The 21,174-nt window shown below is 36.3% G+C and overlaps 1 protein-coding gene across 4 annotated transcripts in view; it reads left to right on the top strand.

Moving 5' to 3' along the window:
- The window catches only part of ptk2ba (protein tyrosine kinase 2 beta, a), an 80,129-nt gene that overhangs the window by 8,736 nt on the left and 50,219 nt on the right, over positions 1-21,174 (top strand). For all 4 annotated transcript variants that reach the window (XR_015935484.1, XM_088626426.1, XM_088626425.1 and 1 more), the window contains exons 2-4: positions 11,467-11,706; positions 17,187-17,365; positions 17,562-17,649. Coding sequence is in view for 3 of the 4 variants with exons in the window: in XM_088626426.1 (XP_088482552.1) it covers positions 11,512-11,706; positions 17,187-17,365; positions 17,562-17,649 (462 nt within the window). In the remaining variant the exon portion in view is untranslated. The remainder of the gene's footprint in view (positions 1-11,466; positions 11,707-17,186; positions 17,366-17,561; positions 17,650-21,174) is intronic.

The following is a 21,174-nucleotide window of genomic DNA, read 5'->3' as shown; positions in this document are numbered from 1 at the left end:
ACTATGTTCACTCATTTCTTGATGTTCTCTGTTGTTTTTGACAGCCGTAATGTCAGGTCAGCGTGCAGACAAGTGCCACAACTAGATTAATTGGGTTTGGATCATGTGTTCTTTCCCCGTGAAAGCTGACATTCAGGTGAACATGTGCTTTGTGGGTGTGGAGGTGAAACACTGAAATGATGGATTCACTTGGATTTGTGGCCTTGTGAAAAATTCCCCAGAGATCACAGGCTTGTTAGTTGCATTGATGTTTAGCATTGGATCAGTGGATCAAGAACACCAGTCTTCAGCAAGCCGTTATTTACAGTAGGATCTTTGGCCTGATCACTTAGTCTCCGAGATGGATGCCCATCTCTTGATTGTCAAGAAGTATCTACAGATAGCAGATCAGCTTGGCATATTAGAGAATGTGGGATAGTTTTAGCAACAGGACAACAATGTCAGTGAAAGTAGTGCCAGTTATATTGAAAGCCAGTGTTGATGTTTGTGATGAAGGTCTTAGTTACTTGATCGTAGCAGCTTCGGTGTAGCCTGAAGAGAGTTTGTTCTGAGAGGAGGTGGGTGCTTTGGTAATTGGGCTAATCCTCTGAAACTGCTCCAGTAGTTTTTAAGATTTCCTTAACAATGATATCAATCTTTAGGTCCCAGAACTACTAACTGGTTTTCCTAATTTTGGCAGCATCATGATTCTTTCTTCACTCCAGATTAGAATTTGGTTACATTCCATCACATTTGAAAAAAACTCCCCGCCATATTTAGATCATTTGGTTCTTTACTTGTCTCGTTTGTCCATTTCTTAAAATAACCCATGATGTCAACCTGACAATATGGTTGAGGAGCTTGTGCCAAACTCCCACCACCCTTAATGTAAATAAACTGTCTCCTGTTCTCGGTTCATGCAAGCTCCGCTGAGTTCCTTGGTAGAGAAGCTGTTGGTGAGATACAGGAACCTGGGCAGCTGGTTAATGACTTCTTCACACTCTGCCCACATTTGAAAAAATATCAAGTGTTTTTTTCAGGTTTGCTATTTATATGGCAGTGGCAGCATTTGACCTGTGGATTCTTATGCTGGGTTAGAGGTTCCTGAGAAATCCCGAAGTCCTGCGATTCTGCACGTTCTGTTCCTCTCTGAATCTGGCAGCACTCAGGGACCCCAGCAAGGCACTTACCATTGCCGGTCCCCTGACTGTTGGGATTGTTCTCGCACATTGTTCTCTAGAAGATTCTTGCACTGAGATTTACACCAACAAATTTATTTCACTCTGTGTCCATGCGGTTTTTTGTGGCTGTGGTAATTTATAGTACAGAATTTACTCCTTTGGTCTTGTGAGAATTTGGAGAATGTTTTTTTTCCAACCTAAGTGGTAAGAAGCCAAGGTTCCATTCAGGCATGTTGATTAAATCAAAACCTAAATCCAGATTATAGATCTGTCCCGACCTTGCAGGCAGAAAATTACTCTTTTCAGCTTTTTGCACAAGGTGGAAGCTCAGATGATGATCAGTTTGTAAGGGCTTCCTTATTTTCATGGCTAGCTTCACACCGACCTTTCGTTAGTGAGCGTGTGTTTTGTTGAAGTTTCTAACATATATAATTAGTTGTTCAGAAGGTGGTAAAATCTGCTAGGGTCATTTTTTTATGATGTGTTTGCCAAGCTTGATGGGCGTCATGCCAGTACTTGGACAGAACTTTAGTATAGTTAGATATCTCAGATACTTCTAGAGTGTATTTTGCATTGTGGATGTTGATGGCCAAATTAGTCTATATTGTAGCAGCAGGCTTGTTCTTTGCTTTTGACATGGGTGTATTTAAGTCCCAGGACATTTATCTATGGCACCTTCTCCAGACAGTGGCATTCGGCCCTGAAGAGACATTCAATGGCAGATCTGTGTCTCAGGGCCTTCTTGGTATGGACCATAAAATGTTTGATAGCTTTTATAGTTGCTTTATTGAGTGCCAGTCTGTTGGGCATTCGTTAGCCCTTTTGATGTGATGATTTTGATGATTTTAGCTGTGGATCTTCCTCTATGGATTTCTATATAACAGAAATATGAGGAGAGAGATATGGTTTATACTGTAACAGAAATAGAGGCAGAAGCAGGCTGTCATTCTCCAACGTAGTTTTGTATTGAGTCAAGTTTAGCAATAAGTAATATAGTTGTATGTCAAAGACCTAACAAATTGATTAAAATTAAATTCTGGTGTTTTTATGGTACAGTATACAGTATATTGGTATAGCACAAATGTTGCTTGTAAATGAGAGTTTTCTCAATTTAATGTTTATGCTAAAGTAGTAAACAAAGACTCAAAACTTGCAAGCTGATCTTTGTTCATCAGTAATAGCTGTGAAACTGGTATCCTGTGCCCTCAAACAGAAGACTACACTCTAGAGTGCTTGAACACAGTTTGTATATTCTCATATGCTTACCATCTGTATAGTACTTGAAAGGACATTAAGTGTATATGCTACCATTGGCCTCCCCGACCTACTCTACCTGCTGTTTTATAACTCCAGCAAACCATTTATTAAGACCTAAGATAGGGATGTTTTTTTTCTTTTCAGCTGACCATCATAGGAATGGAGATTTTAACAGCACGTATCTTTAATCGTTTTAGTAAAGCTGACAAAGCAATTTAAATTTTATCTCCAGACATAAGTATCCTGTTCAGCAGTTGAATAGTTATTTAAGATGTTATTGTGCACTGAAGTTTAAAAAGTGTTAAACGAGAAAGTTAAGTTAGGGTTAGAATTCTGTTCCGGCTGTGTAAAGAAACGTTTAAAGCTCAGAATCTTAACTTACTGTTACTTTTTGTTGTTGTGGGGGGGTGTAACTGTTATTTTATGATGCAGTCCTGTTTTGTTTTATTTGTTTTCATCACATGATCTTGCAAGAACTCACACAGTACTTACAGTACCTGGTGGGGTTAGTAAGCTGACTCATAAATTTGTTTTTTGTTCAATGTTATAATGATTGGTGATATTTGCATGGTAGTTTAAAATCAGTATTAAATATCCTGTTAAAACCTCACATCCATTTAGTGTCTTGCATTGATAAAACAGTTAAGCTTCGTTATATTGTTATCCTACTTAGCAAATCAGGTACTAATTTCACTACATTGAATTTTTTGTAGAAGAACATTGAAATAAAACATAATTTGTTCAATGTTTTTGCTATGAATGAATTTTCAAGCTCAAGGAATGTATTGCTAAAACAATGCAGGGCTTCTATTGGTAAAAGATCACAGTTCAAATACTATTATAGAATTTACTTGGTATTGAATTCTGACTTAATGTATTGTCTTCTACTTTATATTTATTAAGCATTGGGAGTCACCCTTGATAAGTGTCTGTTGTGCAAATAAATTATTAAGAACTAAATGTATTTACTTGTGATTGCAAAATTTACTTGCACAAGTCTGAATGTGCAAACCTAATCTCATATTTAGTAGATATGTCTAATAGTTTTTAGTTTGTCACAGCAGTCTATTTCTGCTAAGTGCAAAATGCAAAAGGATGCATCGGTGGATTTTATTTTATTCTCTGCTAATGGATTGCTATTATACAATTATCATCAAAGAATATTCAATATTAAGTGATCTGCAATGATCAGTACTAGTCATGCCTTCATTTATTTCCAAAGATTAATCAAATTATATTGAGAAAAAAATTGTTTTAGAAGATCCCTTGCTACTAATGCTGCTGTAAGCTACATCACTTGTGTCTTGTGGCTATAGCAGCAGTTTTTGAAAGTTTCTCCCACAGTTCTTACTAAGGGTTCACTGACATCCTGGTGAAGGACTGGATTGGCCACTCATCTACAACAAAACAGACTATCACACACTTTAAAAAAATAGATCTCTGAAGAATGTCATCTCTTTAAAGATTTTCTTCTAAAGCTTATACTGTATACTGTATGAGAGGGCATGACGATTGCTGCTGTGCCTGTTAACTCATATACTGGCTTTCCAGGAAATGCCAAATATATTTATTTTATAATTTATCCGCTTGTAATCTTTTTTTTAATGCCACAAAGGAGTAGAGAAAAAAAAGAACCCTATAGCCTGTGTTCTGTTGTTAATGCATTGGGAAATGTGGCAGGATGGAAACCTAAGTAGTTTGAAGTACTAAGCTGTGAACTTCAGATGGCTTACTTTTGCTTATCATAAAGAGACATAGCGATATGTAATTTATTTTGTTGCTAAGGTGTTATGCAGATTAAAAACTGGGGAGGAAAGGAAAATGTTCCTAAGCATTGAGAGGAGAGTGGGTGGTGCTTTAATGTATCTAGGTTGTTTGGCTAGGTGCTGTGAGGTGCTAGACTGTACTTTGATTTAAAAAAAAAATCAGATGCCTTCTTTATTCTTACAGACAAGCAATTTTCCTTGGTTGAATAATATCTGACAGATCAGCCTGGAAATAAGATGCACAGCTACATTCCAAATAGAGACGTAATAGGTTTATTCCATGCTGAAAAAAAGCAGAAAGAAAAAACGCAGAAAGAAACAAAGAAAATGTTTCAGCCGTGGAGCCTTCTTTGGGTGTATATTCCAAATATGTGTGTACACATTGACAAAAAGAATAATCATCCATCAATCCATCAATTCCATCACTCTGACCCATTGATAGTTCATAATGGTTTTGAAATAAATACATCTAATAGCCATGCTTTCAGAAATGGTGCAAAATGTGTGATCCCAGTAAGAATAATAGATAAATGCCAGACCAGAGCCACAGTGTCTCATGGCATCAGATCCTGGTTTCCACAGCATTCGGGTGGGTAGATGACACAAGACCTCACCATGGATGGAACACTGAGTAAGAATCCGAGAATTAAAGGGAACCTGCAGTCTCAATTTCTCAGACCGGTTATTAAATCTTGGTAACAAAATAAATTCATTGACATTATAGAAACATTTTTTCGAATTTTGAGTTAAGCACAAAATCAGGAACTTTGTAAAAACACTGTACTGTACGTTGCCGAGTCATCAGGCAGCGCCTCTCAAAGCGACTCTCGGGGAGTCAGAGGAGTCTTTCTCATTCTTTCTCTATGCCTGATGGCCCCGCTCGCAGTCGTGAGGCAAGGCCTCTCAAACGCCTCTCAGCGAGTCGGGGGTGTTTGTTTTCATGCCCCAGGGCCAGCCAAACCCATTAGGACCACTTGGGTTCCCTGCATGGTCTGAGTGCTTCTTTTCTGTACTTTAATAACCCCAGTTTATCCCTTTGAAAAACTTAATGTCATTTGTTCATCTGAATCAGAAGCAGTTTCTGATCAGAGGACTGGAAATTGATACTCTTTCACACCTAAAAACATAGTGTACTCCTGTTTTTATAATTACTGTAGAGGAGTTCTTCACTGAGCATTGATATCCATTCCAGCCATACCATTTTATAGAACTTGACAAGAATCCTATATATTAATGGGAATCTTTTTTGCCAGATCTGTTTCAGTTATTCCAGTTTTTCATATCCTTTCTCAGTTCCAGTGTAGAATTTCAGGTTTCTCCCTGGGATTCAAGCAGCATTTATTCTGAGGGACACTTTTTTAATAAATGGCATTTTTTAGAAGTGGTACGCAGTTGGTGTTTCACGATGTGTAGTTCTCGACACGTTTCTGAGCTAAAAAAGAGTAGCTAGAGGATTACGTATCTCCTGTAGAAACAGGAAGAACAGTGAAACTGAAAGAAAGCAATGGGGAAAGACTGCTTTTTTTCACAAGGGGCATTTTGGGGAACTGGGTATCGAAGGAGAACAGTAAAAATAATCATTCCAGAAATGAGAAAGAAGGCGAGCAGTGAACCACTAGCATTAAGTGGTGTAATCTTGCATGCAAATACACTGATCTTGATACCCCTGCATCATGTGGTTCAGTCTAAGTAGGCTTTCCCCTACCTTCTGCCCAGCCTGCTTGTTTAACACTTGACATACTGTATACTGTATGTTTAATAGATTCTAACATTAAGATTCAATATTACAAGCACTGTAGCAAACTCTGGAGAGAGCTGAGAGAAAGTTTTTTTTTTTTTCTGTAGTTATACTGCATATGACAGAACTGCTGCATATTTAAAAAAGTACAAAAAATATTTATTTAGGCAGAACAACTACAACAAAAGCCCAGGAAATTCTTATTAGAGATCTTGTTAAGAGTGAAAATTAGAATTGTGTATGTTCACCATGAAATCTTTTAATTTCTCAAAGAATCTATTGCTTTGAGGTTGTCTGTTGTCTAACCTTACAGGTCTTAAAATCGTACAATTATTTATTTACGGTGTGAGGTACAGTATATATTTAGTGTGAGACTGCGTATGTACTGTAGTTTTGTTTTCATGTACAGTTTTAGGTTGTCATGTCTTACATTATGGCTTAGATTTATTTTTAAAGCTCTTTTTAGCATTGTAAACTGTGGCCTTACTCGTTCGTCAGTTTCAGGATTGTTCAGCTGAGATATTGGGTGCCGTATACTCACTGGCTTTGTCTAATTAAATTATTGTTCAAATAGAAGTTTGATTTTTTTTTCAGTCACGTAGGGTTTAGGAATTTGGTACAACACACTTTTTCTGTACATTTTCTTGTTGATATCTCAGGTGCATTACTGGTCACCTGATAAGAACAGTATAAGTTGAAAGAATTTTGGAAAATTATTCAAATGTTCTTACTTAAATATAGAATTTTATTTATTGAGTAGCTATAAAAGATGGATTGATGGACTGTGCATTTTATTTTATTATTTTTGCAATAAAAAGTAATAAAGTATGGTAGGGTAGGGATGGCAATACAAAATACTTTTAAGGTATGTAAAAATGGGTGTTATAGAAAACTGAAGGAATGCTAATTATTTCTTTAAATTGTAGAACCTGTGTATTGACTGCCCATTCCAAACATCAGATGCTTAGATGTTTATAGAAAATGGAGCAAAAGTTAGTGTGTTTTTGGACTCTTTAGAGATGCTTTATCAGTAACTGTAATATCAAACACATGAAGTGTCATACTGGACATTTGTTACATCAAGATTAAGTGAAAGGCTTTTTCTCTGCTAAATTGGATTAACTATGTTCATCTTTTGCCATCTCTTCATAAACAGCAGGTGAAGAAGTGCAGTCACAGCAAGAAATGTATCACACCCCTGTGTTTGGCTTGCATTTTTATATTTAAATAACGCATTCAGGATTTATTTCATCAAACAAAAGGCTTTTTACTAAAATATTTCAAACAGTTCCAGGCTAATTTTAATTGTACAGCATGTCATTTTATCTTCCATAACATACAGTATCATGCTCGACTTAGTTATTTACATTGTAATCAGAGTAAAGGTTTTGTTCTTCATATACAGTATGTCTCCTTAGCTTAGACTGGGGGGCTTTCACTCTAGGTAGTTCATTAACTTATTCTTCCAAGTAATAATTCTTTATTGAAATATTGCCCTATCGCTTGTTGCTTAGTATTATAAAAAAATATTCTGTGGCATAAAATTCAGTTTGAAGTTCTCCACAGTTCTTTTTTATCTCCTGCCTGTCCTGTTTGGCAGCTATAGGTGCTCAGAGTGCAGAACAAGGCTACTATAGTAACACATGTGCTAACATGCATGCATTGCAGAAACAGTGTTTGTGGGGGAATCAGAAGTACTAGGAAAATCCATGCTGTCAAATCTCATAGTTATTCAGAAGAAGTATTTCAAATCGGGGACGTCTTTCCTGAACAATGATGATCTTTTTTATTTAGAGTTAATTTTGTTGATGTGGGAAATAATTAATTGTAATTCTCCACTTTAATACAAATATTAAATTATCCATTGCTAATTACATGGTTTACATATACATTTGTCGTTCATTCCTTGTGTTGATATATTTCTACAGTACGTTATCATCACAGTGAAATACAAATTCACCGGAAAAAGTTTTATGGATGAAAGAAGCAGCTGAATAATGATGAGCAACATAACAACATTTTCCTATTTTGAGACTTGAAAAAATGAGCATCCTCCAAAAATTTGGAAAGGAAAATGCTTTGATGTGCTTGGCATTTGTAGAACTTAAAAAAAAACAAAACTATAAGTCTCCTTTTAACTATCTGATAAGGTTAGTGATTCAGTAACTGGATAATGATTGTGCAATGAGAAGCTTTAAAATCCTGCTGTTTGTCCTGGCTTTGCTTTGAACAAAGACATTTATCACCTCAGGGCAGATCCTGTATTTACAGCATCTGTATATATCATGACTCCTATCTGCCTGGTTCGGTCTTGCTCTGCTGTTAACACTTGATCAGGTTACCTAGCATTGTTATACTGTAGCTGGATACCTATGAGGCATCACAAAAGAAACTGCCTTTTAACTAGTAAGAAGTTGCCTTCTCTGCTGCTCTTATTGTGAGCAGCAGGGAATACAGACCTTGATTCTGGTCATGTGCATTCTGTAATCTACAGTATAAGTTTGACTTTTCACTTCAAACCAGTTGGAATTTTTCCATACGAAGAAGAATTTTAAATTTGACAAGTATAGTTAACATTATCTTATTTTTTAAACTGGCGGATAATGTATAGACCAAGAAGCAATGATGCTTGCAGGTATTATAAAATGTCTGAATGTCATGGGCACTTTTTATTTTAACCTAGTAAATGGAACAGAAGTACATACAAAAAATGTAAATATTTAAGAGGTGTTTACATAAATCGCCTCACCTCCCACTTTAAAAAAACAATTACTACATGGAACTCTCTGTAACCTCTCTTATATTCTGAAAGAGCTACTTCTTGCCTTTGATGTAAGATCACACTCCAGAAGGAGAAATCTTGAACTGTATACTATAAAGTGAAGTATTTGTAAAGTAAGGTGTCGGTATAACTGATGTGAACTATTTTGTAATCTTACTGGGTCACTCAGGAAGACAACAGCAGGACAAAAATGTTGTATAACAACCTATGTTGCAATGAAGCAACTTCCTCTATAAAGGTTTGTTGTTTGATTTCAGTGGCACAAGAAAACAAAAACTATTAGCAAAACTAAAGCCGAGGTTAAGAATACTTGTTTATTTTCTTAGGTAATATAAATGGATTCTGAGGCTGAACTGTGCCATTGATTTTCTTAATTATACTTTTTAATCTGTTTTAATCTGTCAGTCTGATATATCCTGATATATTGTTTCCTGAATAAAATGAAAATCAATGAATTATCAGATATTAGACTATTTTAAGATAAAGCTATTATTGTGCACTCTCTCATCCTAGTGTTAATCCCGCATCAGCAGGGTCCGCTTGTCGGCACGCCCATCTCCATTTGAGACAAATCTTTGAGCTGACATTGCCATTAACTGCGACCGAGAATACTCCAACCGTCTGCTGTCGGAGTGGGGGGGGAAGGAGAACAAAGTAATGTAGCCAATTCATAGAGGGGGATTATTAGGAGGCATGGGAAATTTGGCCAGGACGCCAGGGTTACACCCCTACTCTTTTCAAGAAACACCTTTGGGATTTTTAATGACCATGACCAAATGAGTCAGGAGCTCGGTTTTACGTCTCATCTGAAAGACAGCGTTTGTTTACAGTATAGTGTCCCCGTCACTGTACTGGGGCATTAGGACCCAAATGGACTGCAGGGTGAGTGCCCCGTGCTGTCCCCACTAACACCTCTTCCAGCAGCGACCTTAGTTTTTCCCAGGAGGTCTCCCATCCAGGTACTGACCAGGCTCACACCTGCTTAGCTTCAGTGGGCTGCCAATTGTAAGTTGCAGGGTGACATGGCTGCTGGCTTAAGCTATTAATGTGCACTAACAGTACAATTATATTATCATCTGTACCAACTCTGAAAAAGAAATTGTATTATGCAACTCCTCTGCCAAGCCAACCAGTCAGTCGTTATCAATGATTGAAAATGTCAAAATCTTCTGTTATTTAAAAAAAAATACAGATATCTTTTTTACAGTACATTATTACTTTTAATGCATCCTCACCTTAACACTAAGAAGATTATTTGAAAAGACGTTTTTTGTTTGACTCTAGAAAGCTTGTTCCAATCAGAAAATGACACATTTTGAACAACACAAAAAGCAGCAACCTACAAATAAACCTGTATTTTTTACAGGAACTAAGGTGTAGGAGGTTTTTATATTTCCAGATACAGTATGTGTGTAGGCATTTTCTTAGACATGACCCTCTGTCTTTCCTGTAAGATCTGAAATTTGACTTGGCTAAAAACGTTTTTTTTTTTAAATCTCTCAGCCTCTACTTTCAGAGGACAACAGTAAGGCACCCTCCAAGTAATGTCCCTAGGAAACAATTTTCAAGATAAGATCCTGTACCTGTTCTTCTGTTCTGCCTCCCTTACGGACGTAGTGCAGAGTGGCCACACCCAGAGAGTGAATTCCAGGCATACAACCGTAGCAGGATAAAAGAAAAAAATGCTTTCCCTGGGGCTAAGAAAATGTCTTGTTCCTCCAGAGAAAGGGACAGCATTTCTCAAAGTAGTGGACAAAAAAAGATGGAAACATCTTGGTTAATGAGGGACTCCCAAGTTTATTGAAAACAAGGGCTTCCACACACGTGTGGCTCATCTTGTTGATGCTGCTGTTGAAAAAACCTTAGCACGCTTAGTCACAATTTCATTTTATATATAAATTGAGCTCTTTGAACCTTTTCACTTGGAATTGCGACAGAGGTACTGTGCTTAAACAGCCACTATTAAAGGAATCAAAGACTTAATGATAGCCTTTGACTTCTAGTCACTTAATATTCTTTACCTTTTGGATTGACTGTAAGTGAATCTTGTGATACTGTCTATCACAACATTCTGTTGACCCACATAAACCATTGCTTTGAGTATGCTATGCTGTTGGTGCCTCTCTTTGTTGGCTCCACCGCTACTGTATGTCTACCAGGAGGCAGTTGAGTTTCTAGCTCCTGACTTATTATCTCCTAAATACATTACATCCCACATCTTCACAATTGCCTGCTTGTCCATCTTAGGTAGACCTAAAAAGTAAACCCCAAAGACTGCAACCAAGGTTATATATTCACAGCTTTTTAAAATGTTTTTACGATTGATGCAGCATGGAACACCTGAGCAATTAGAAACATCTGTCAACCATTTGTCCCAATACTAATGCTCACCGGAAATGAGAGGAATGAACACAAAAAATGACACTGCTCTAAAATGGCAATCTTTTGATCTGAAATGCAGATGTCATTCGTCCACAGCAAAAAAAGGCATATTTCACTTTGGTTTTCTAATGCATATGCTTTCCAATGTATTGGTGTTTTAATACTGTGATTGATCAATTTCTACTATAGAGCAGAGGGAGGTGAAACCTCCACGAACTCAAAAATAGACCAGACTCCCCCATGAGACTTTCGTTCAGATGAATCCATTGTGGAATATTCTGATGGAGCTGTTGTAGCATTCCTGAGCTCTGGTCTTCTGTGGCCACAGATCAGCCAGTCGTATACAGTAACCTGACCATGTGCTTCTCTCTATGATCTCAGTGGATGCTGTGATGGTGGTGCTGCTGAAGTGAACAGGGTGTGGAAATGTCAGGCGACAGCAGAACCCTGTCCTGGACATTGGGAAGCACAGGAAAGGGGGAGCCCTCGGGCCTGTCTGAGCGAACCAACGACACCCTGAGTGTGGGAGACAAAATCATCAAGGTCTGCTTCACCAGCAACAGTTTCAACCTGGGCAAGAACTTCAAACTGGTGAAATGTGACAGTTCCTGGGAAGTCAAGGTAAGTGCCCCTGAGCTGAATCAAGCAGTAGGTACCTAGTATGTGACCCAATAGGAAAGGTGGTATTAAAAATACAGTTGGGATGCACACTGAATTTTCAAAACCTGATGAGCAGTAGGTTCCCTCTTCAAATTGAAATTGCATTGACTTCATTTCATTTTTTACAATGACACATTTTGCAGCTCTGCTATAAGATACTGCAGTGTGGCTTAGCACCTGCTCCGCCTAAATCTTTTAGTGATATATAGATCCTAATAAGAAAACAGACTAAGGCAGGAAGAAATATTCATGTACTTGGAGGTTTGAGTGGGGAGCTGCAGTGGCGTGTGGGCCACAAGGGAAGGAGGTTCATTCCATGCTGAAGATGAAATAAAAGCAACATTTAAGCTGTGGAGCTCTCACAGTTTGATTATTTTCCCCAAATCTCTCCATTAATTTACAGTTTTCAGCCTTTCTCACTTCCCCTGGAATTTGTCTCTCAGCTTTCTGTTTTTTCGGCTCTTTCCCTCATCTCCTGCACCCATTTGCACATTCTCTTTTTTTTCGGTCACCCGTTCACTGATGAGTCAGTGTGACTATTGTATCAGCGCACTAAGGAGAAAGAGTGTAACTTCCAACACACCTTCCAAATCAATTGGAAATGGAAACCGAATGACTTTTAACAGAAAAAGATTTAATCTGATTCAGGGTATATAAAACATCAGAATAGGGAAAGGAAGGAAAATAGTATTTTAAATACACATAAAATTGAGATATTAATGCTTAGAACTCAATTTGGCAACAATATTCTGAACTTGGAGATAAAGCACATACAGTATACTCCTGCCTTGACAGCCCAGAATACAAATGTACTAATTTAAAGCTAGTAAAAAATCAGTAATGTTTTATTGCAATTTTATGTCATACATTTTACTCTCAACAGCAAGCGGAGAGTTTTATGGCAAAATGCCCAAACTTCATTTTTACATTTAATGTGCTTAAACCTTCAGACATGAATAGAGAGGATTTGGCAAAGATGTTTGACAAAGGAGAGGTGTTGACTGCTCTGATGACCTTCTGGATTGGTAAATCATTTGTCCAGCATTTGACAAGCAAATTTGTAAACCCAAATCCAAAAAGAATTAGGCCATGAGATACATTGTATGGAATGTATTGAAAATGTTTCAAAAATGAATGTTTAACCTCTCCAAAAATCATTTGTTTCTTTAATTTGTTATCCAAAAAAGGCCCTACTACATGTATTATATATAACATTACTGCCCTGATCATAGATCATAGCTAAAGCACTTGCTCTTAGATATGAAAATTCCCTTCTAAATTAATGCAGATTTGACACATTTTATTAAGCACAGAATGACCAGCAACAGCTTTCATATATTTTATGTTATCTTTAAATAACGATTTTGAACTAGGGAACAAAAGTTCTCAATTTCTTTTTATGGGAATGTCCTTTTACTGTTTTCAGCAAAATGAACTTCAGCAGATTCTCTGGATTCAAGGTAAATTAGGTGTGGGTGGGAGTCTTCCAAATGAACAGTTCTATTTCGAGGAAGATCAGTTTAGGTCTGTGTATCATTGGTTAAGTGGTCGTAACTGCTCTGCATAGACACAGATGTATCAAACATTTCCTACCTTTTAATTCTAGAACTGTAGAATGTGCAGACAGACCTATTTTGCTTCAGTCTCTAGTTCATGTCCTGGAACCCCAAATGACAGTCTCTCAAAAGCCTAATGTGGCTCAATGCTTAAGGGAAGCTGTGGTTTTCAGCAAATAGGAGATTTGTTTTGGTGCAGCACCTTGATATCTTTTTATTAATCAAGACATAACTGTCAAATCTGCAACACACCTTTTTTGAATATTTTTAGCTCAGACATAATGTTTAGTCAGAGGAAGATGGACCTCGTTTAAAGCCTCATTATTCATTGCTAAAAACTCACGCTTCGAAGGTGAGCCTAACTGACTTAGAGTAAGTATCATATCTTCTCGCAAAATTTGCTTTTGAATACCATCTGAGAAACAAATGGCAAAGATATCTGGGATATCCTCTTTCACTTAAGAAGTGGCAGGATATATGTCGGTAATATCAAGATTTCTGTATTATTACAAGATAGACGCTTTCTCATTAAAACTTCATCATCAGAATCTACTTAACTCCTAGAACATGAGGTTACAATTGAGAGGAGGCCATATGGCTCATTTAGGTGATTGGATTTTTAGTAACTAATTGATCTAATGTACTAATTTAATTGAACTAATGGGGCACCAACACAGATTGTATAATTAAGGAAATGCAGCAGAGGATCTATGTTCTCAGGCTACTTAATAAACACAAAGTGAATCAACAACATATTTGTCAGTTTTACACAGCCATAATTCAAAATATTTTGACAGGTTCCATCACAGTTTTGTACGGGTATTTGGACAGCTATCCAAAAGGAAAACTGGAAAGGATCATGTCCAAAACCTTAGAAATAATAGGCTGTGAACTCCCTTCCATTTCATCCCTTTACACAAGCTGAACCTGCAGTCTTGCTCCTTTCAAGAACTGCCTGCTTCATCCTTAGCTTCTTTCCCAATGTAATCTGAACTGTAAATTCTTACCCTTCAGCTCTGTAGCTTCCTGGGAGCATCTCTTTAATTATTCTGTTTGCCAAATATAATGTATGCATGTGATTGTGATTGTGTTTTGCTTATCTGTTCATTTCAAATTCATATTCATTGTTTTAATATTGTATGTGCTGTGGAGGATGTCTGCTTCATCGGTGTTCTCTTTCTGTGCCAAAAGCAAATTCCACCAACTATTGTGTGGCAAAATAAAGAATTCTTATTCTAATCTAAGGATCTCATCCAGTCACTTCTTTAAAGAAGAAATGCTACTGTCCAATGCATGACATGACTGCAGCTTATTCTAGACTCCCCATCAGATAATCATGGATTAATTTATAAGGACTTAGTAAATAGTCTATATATTTGTACTGTGTAAATAAGGTGAATTTTGTGATCGGTTAATGGGGTAATCAATCATAAATTATTGTTTGCTTTTATAGGATAAGTAATAATAAACATAATAATTCATTAATTGGGTTATAAACCAATGCATTTGTGAAGACCAAAAAACCACAGGATGTGAAATAAGTGGCATAGAATGTTTTTTTGGCATTTTATGTGCTATACGTTATCTAAAAGCACTTGAATATTTTGAGAGTGGAAATTTTTAATAGTTGTCTTTGGTTGATTGTGTGCTGCTATGATACAAAGATCTGAAAAGCTGTTCTATTAAAAAACACAAGATAGAACCCACAAAGCAAACACATCAGCCTCCGCTTCAACTTGGCAGACACACAGGAGAGCATTGATACTGTGGGTGCTCTATAATTTACAGTTAACTGTTTCTGTTAGCTCACATTTTTCTGGTGTTTATGAAATTTCAGTTTTTACAATTCTTTTACAATTTTACAATTCATCTGATAGCACAGGTGTACTTTAATCCCCTCTTGTGTATATTTCAGATATATATGATATGGCATATAACCAGGACATGGTAGTATACAATCAACAGTGTACTATTTGGCTTTTCAACATGAACCTCTAGGGATTCTTATTTTAAGCAGCTACAGTACATTTTCCGATAAGGAGCCACCATTTTGTACACTTATACACTTCTTCAGTACTGTATAAAGAATGTGTTTTTGTGAATGTTACTGTATTTCTGCTTTTATAAAATTTCATTTAATAACGTTTTTGTATTGTAAAGTAAAAAATATATAATAATTCTGGTGCCTGTAAGACCAAAACGTACAACAAAGGCAACAAAAGGAAAGATTCTCCTTTTTAGAACTTTCTCAATAATATCGTTTAGAATTTGTGTTGTTTTTCTCTTGATTAACATTTTATAATTATTTTAAATGGTGTTCCTGGCTGAATACCTCAAACATCCAAATGTATTCCTCTCAGAATTTAAATAGGCAATTGTTCAGAGACGTTAATTAAAATATAAGCAATTGCTTTTTTTTTTTACAAAAGGAACATGATTGATAGCTCATGTTGACATTACACTGTTTTTATAGATTTTATATATTATTATTTTTGCACAACCTGCAATTTATCATTAGATCGCATTCAGAAATTATCGATGAACCAATTTTTAAAATGACAAAGACTCACAGTACGAGAGGCTACGATTGACACTGGTGAGAGGAAGTCTTCTGTAACAGTAACAAGAGACAGAGGGTGAGATGGTAGTGTAGTGGTTAGCATCGCTGTCTCGCAGTGCTGGGGCTCTGGGTTCCATTCTGTATCTGGTGTGCTATCTGCATGGAGTTAGTATGACCTCCCTGTGTCGCTGAAATTTTGTCTAAGAATTATTGGCCCTGGTGTGAGTGTGTTCATGTCTGTGTCTACTGTGTCTGCTGTTGCTTGGCAAGGTGCCTCCAGCTCTCCCACAACCCTGAACTAGATGACATTGTGATAAAATTGATGGGTGGATTAGAAAGCTTGCCATGTCAGCATGTTGCTCTTAACGATTTATCTGATCGGTGTGCACTAATATTCCCATGGAGAACTGAATTTGGTGCGTGTTAAAACCATCAGTGATGTTGCTGATAACTGACTGCATATTTTATCCTTTATCAATTAAAACAGAGGAGATGTTTCACTCAAGCAGGCTCATGTGTTTATTAAGTCAGTCAGGATTTTAGAGCCAGAATAAGTGTGCAGTCTGGGTGTTGATGTTAGATGAATTTCAGGCTTTGATGATGATTGTAAACCCAGACGTGAACAAATACAAACATGAAATGCAAAAGAATACTGATGTACAATATGTTTGCATTAATTTAGGAATGACGTACTGTAGATAAATTAGTCCTCCACTTAACAAACAAGACTAAGTGGGGCTTGGCAGTTGTGATGAATTCAGTGGATACTAAAAAGTATTTCTTTGTATGGACAGGTTTTCACACAGGGATGTGAATCCATGAAAAATAGAATAAATAAACTGACTGTGATTAATGTTATAGCAAAATATAACACATTTGATGCTTTCTTTCTCTGAGCTTTGAGTGAAATTGCTTTGCACACTGCTTTTCCTTATTTTTTTTTACTTGATGCTGCTTTTATATTTGATAATACACTCATTTTCTGATATTAACATTAATCTCTTCAAACAAAACAAAATGATTCTTTTAGCCCATTTCATACTTTTCCTGATGATCAACTTAATTGGTTGTCTACGAGTTTCTTTTTATCTTTTCGGTATGGTGTTTTCTTTCAGGGATGTACCACTTTCTTAATTGGTTCATTAGAGTGGCCCATTAAAACTGAGGCCTAATTTATCTGTCCTAATTTACTTTGGCATGCACGTGAGACTGAAGAACATTGAGTAATGTCTATGGTGCTTTTGTGCAGGAAACTCAGGATGGTTATTCTTGAACATGTCAACCTGAAATGATTCCCTTAGGAAATGGAATGTGTTTTTCTGCAGGAGATCATTAACTCCATCCTAAGCAGTGGGAGGTTGGGCCCCAACATCACGTTTTCGGGTTGCTATGGGCTCCTGCTAAAGCACTTGAAATCGGATGAAATCTACTGGCTGCACCCGGATCTGACAGTAGGGGATGTAGTGCAGAAATATGAACAGCGCCACTGTGAGGCAGAATGGAGGTAATGTTCTGTTTTCTGTGTTAGGCTTTAGTGGTACCTCACACCAGAAGAGTGAACAAAGTTAAATCTTAATCAAAGGAAGACTTTGGTGATCTTCATCAAGCCATTCTTAGCAGATCACAATGAAAGTAGTTGAGTTTACTGACATACTTGTCTATCATTTGGTTATTTTGTTTTCTTTTTACCAATGTTCCAGATATGACCTGAGAATCCGTTACATACCAAATAATTTTATTGAGAAATTTAAGGAGGACAGAACCACTTTGCTGTACTTCTATCAACAGGTGGGTGCATTTCTTCATTGTATATTTTGGATTTTCAAATACCGAGTCATAAGCAGTTCTGCTTTATAAAGACACTCATACTGAAAAGGCCAGAAGTCCAACCTAGGCTTTTGTTTTCTCTTTAAATCATAAATGTCTTTCATAACAGTGGGGGATGTTGTTAGGTTACAGAAAATAACCCACCAACTACTGTACAATGCCATCCTTATCATTGTCAATCCATAAATTTGGATTAAACATGATGTTCTTCCGGATGTCTCTTAATTAATTTTTTTAACCTGCCATCCTGATATAGTATCAATATCCGATGTATTGTTGCTTTGTGGTTTACATTAAAGGGGAGCTTCTGGTATAGATAAGTCACTGCATAACTGAGACTGAAACGTCTGACTTCTATCATGGAACTTGTTAGTCAGTCTGTGTAGTACCCTTTGCAACAGTTTGCTACATACCTGTAGTACTTTACGGTATTCTTTGACCAATCTACTGGTCTATAGGCAGTATTGCACTGTCATAAACAAAATTAATTTTTAAAAACTTAAAACATATTTTTGGTTTGATCAGGCTTGATCCGGTGTGTGACTGATGTATTGCATAATCTGTAGTTCAGTCACGATCGACTCACTAAATCATCTCACCAGTTCCTGTTACAAAATGACTAAATTGTGTTTCATCTGGCTTTAAGCTTTCTAAAGTGTTATCAATTGTGTTAAAAGACAAGAGATGGGGAGGTGTGAACACACTCTGTAGCACCAAAATATTTTAAAGGTAGAATATATTTTGCTTGATTATTGTGGGTGCAGTATACAGTATTTTGAATATAATTTTTTCAATAGAAAGCTTTTTATGATGAGCAGGAAAAGCAGTCTGTTCTGGTAGTAAAGACCTAATATTAGAACTTCTTTTCACATTTTAAAGTCTCAGTTGAAATAAAATAACTTATTGGTAATGTTTCTTTTTATTACTTGGCCCTTTTTATATGACAACACAAGTAATAAAAGGCAGATTTTTAGAAGCAAAATGTCATCCTTAGCTATGAAGTGAGTGTGTGTGTAATATTGTTGCTAAGTTCATAAAAAAAAAACCTGAAATCTGTTTGTTGTGGAAAAAAAAATCCTGTACATTTTTCAGCTTAATTTTCAGTTTCCATATTATGTAATAAATATAAAGTTATTTGTATGTAATATTTGTACTGAAGCCACTTGTGCATTGTGTATTTGTTATTTTCTAGACTGAAAGACTCAATACGGATTACTTACAGTTTGCAGGAATGTATTTTAATTTCTTATACATGTTTGAAATTTAAAAAATGACACTCTGAGGCAGTATTTTGGAAAACATTCTTAATAATATAATATTATAAAAAATGCATGATTTGCTTTCTTCTTCAGAGAAGAAAAAGTGATGATGTACTGCAATTTACATTTTTTCATAATACATTTATTACCTTTTTTAAAAAATGAATGAAAATGTAATTAGAATAATTCTTAACATTCTTAACATTCATTTCAAAATAGAATCATAGCAGAACTGTTGTATTGAGCAATTCTTGGCAGGTATACACATGAAATACACTTATGAACAATTTTTAAATGTAATTGTTCATTTTGAAATGTTGCAATTTGCAATAATGGCTAAAGAATCATGTTTACACTACACCTCAGAGAAGGGTTTGCTTGAGTAAAAATCTCTTTATAAATTTGCTTTTCTCTTTACAAAACATCACATGTTTATTAGTGTAACAAATATTGATTCTTTTTCCCTTACAAATGTAATCTAAATAGAAATTTCCTTGGATTTCCTATAGGTCATTTTCATGACATTTACCACAATTGTTTGTTGCCAAACATGGATTTTAAGGTATACATTTGAAAAAACAGATTTTTCTATGCTGAACTTAAAACTGGAAATGTGGTGAATCTTTTAGTCTTCAGCATGTTGTTTGTGCCACAGTTGTGTAGTGGCTTTAATGAGTAAGACACTGTATTATCTTCAGTTCTTTCAGTTCTATTCAGTTCTTTTACAACTTCAGTTAAAAATCTAAATGCCTGTACAGTATAATTTTAATTCAAGAGAGCATTTCTCTCAGTGCATTGTTAACATTAGTTTACTATACTGCTTGCAAATAATACCATGGGGATTGCTGTAGTTGCTGTTATCCGTTTTTTAACTTGTAAGCTTGTTTTCTTTTGATAGATTTTTGTATGGCTGCTCTTTTTATTCTAACTAAACTGTTCCATTTACTTGTAAAGCGCTCTGGTTGCATTTAGCATTACTTTTTTTAGACGTGCTTTGACACATTTTACAGCGTGTCAATGGGCTAAAGTGTAAACTTCTGAGTACATAAACCTAAACTGCTTGTTCGAGCGTCAAACACTAGTAACCAGGCAAGCATTATATATAATTATATAAACACAGCATTTTAAAGGACGTAAATAGCACCACACAGTCAAAACCTTTGAATTTTCATTTTAGTCATTGAACCAAAATAACATTAAACAATACTTAACATATTTATTATTTCACAAAAATTGTAATATTAACTAAAGATACATAATTTTTAAATAATGGGGTTTAAATTACTATGAATAAAATAATGATAACAAATTATGCATATGCATAATGTTAAGCACTATTAATCATCTTTGATCAAGTCAGCATGAGGTCACAGATTTGCATCCACATTGCATTTGATGACATCAGTAGCAAGGCACCATGGGAAAATCCCTTGAAGTGCCTTATCCACCCTTGCAACTACTGCACTGTGATGTTTTTGTGTGCTTTATCTATAACTAGATGAGGGTGACGAGGTCATAAGGTTGGCAGTCATATACAGTCCCCTTTCACCTACAGATACAAATATTCCCTCTAGGGAACTGTTTAGTGGAGAATAGGATAGCAGGAATAGCATGATGAACTCTGAATGTGCTGCATTTTTTACTGCCGGGGTATAGTGAAGGTTTCTGTTGTCCCAGACCAGAACAAAATTAATACCAGTATTTGGACATAGAAGACAATTGTTCAATGCATGCAGAAAATACATTGTATGGCCCTAGCAGTAATTTGTGTCACATTTTCCACAGTGGCAGCACAGACCATTATTTCTCTAACATTCTGCCCCAGCACACTGGCTGTGGGTTGCTGGCCAGTAATGTTGCTGGCCATGGTGTTGACGTATGGCCAGTTTCAAGCCCTGTTCATCAGCATGCAGACTCTCATCTTGTGTTGGCAGTTGGTCAACGCAACAATCACAATCCAACATTCTCTGAAAAAGAACTAATGTGAGTTGCTGGGTTTTAAAGATCAGTGGTCACAATCAGTGATCAGTGGCCCTCCTATCGTATTATAGGAAATGTCTTGCATAGCAAAAACATATGCACACAGACCCATGCTCACATACTGTACAAATTCTTGCTCTTCATACCTGTACTGCAGTACAGTACTAAAATTACACTTACCTGAAAGTATTCCTGTTGCATTTGTTTTTCTTTGAGAAGGCACCAGATATATCTGCTTCATGGTTAC

Source organism: Lepisosteus platostomus, chromosome 3 (genome assembly GCF_059453375.1).
Source record: "Lepisosteus platostomus isolate fLepPlt1 chromosome 3, fLepPlt1.hap1, whole genome shotgun sequence".
Lineage (NCBI taxonomy): Eukaryota > Metazoa > Chordata > Actinopteri > Semionotiformes > Lepisosteidae > Lepisosteus > Lepisosteus platostomus.
Note: the sequence above shows the minus strand (reverse complement) of the source record. Positions and strands in the feature narration are given on the sequence as shown.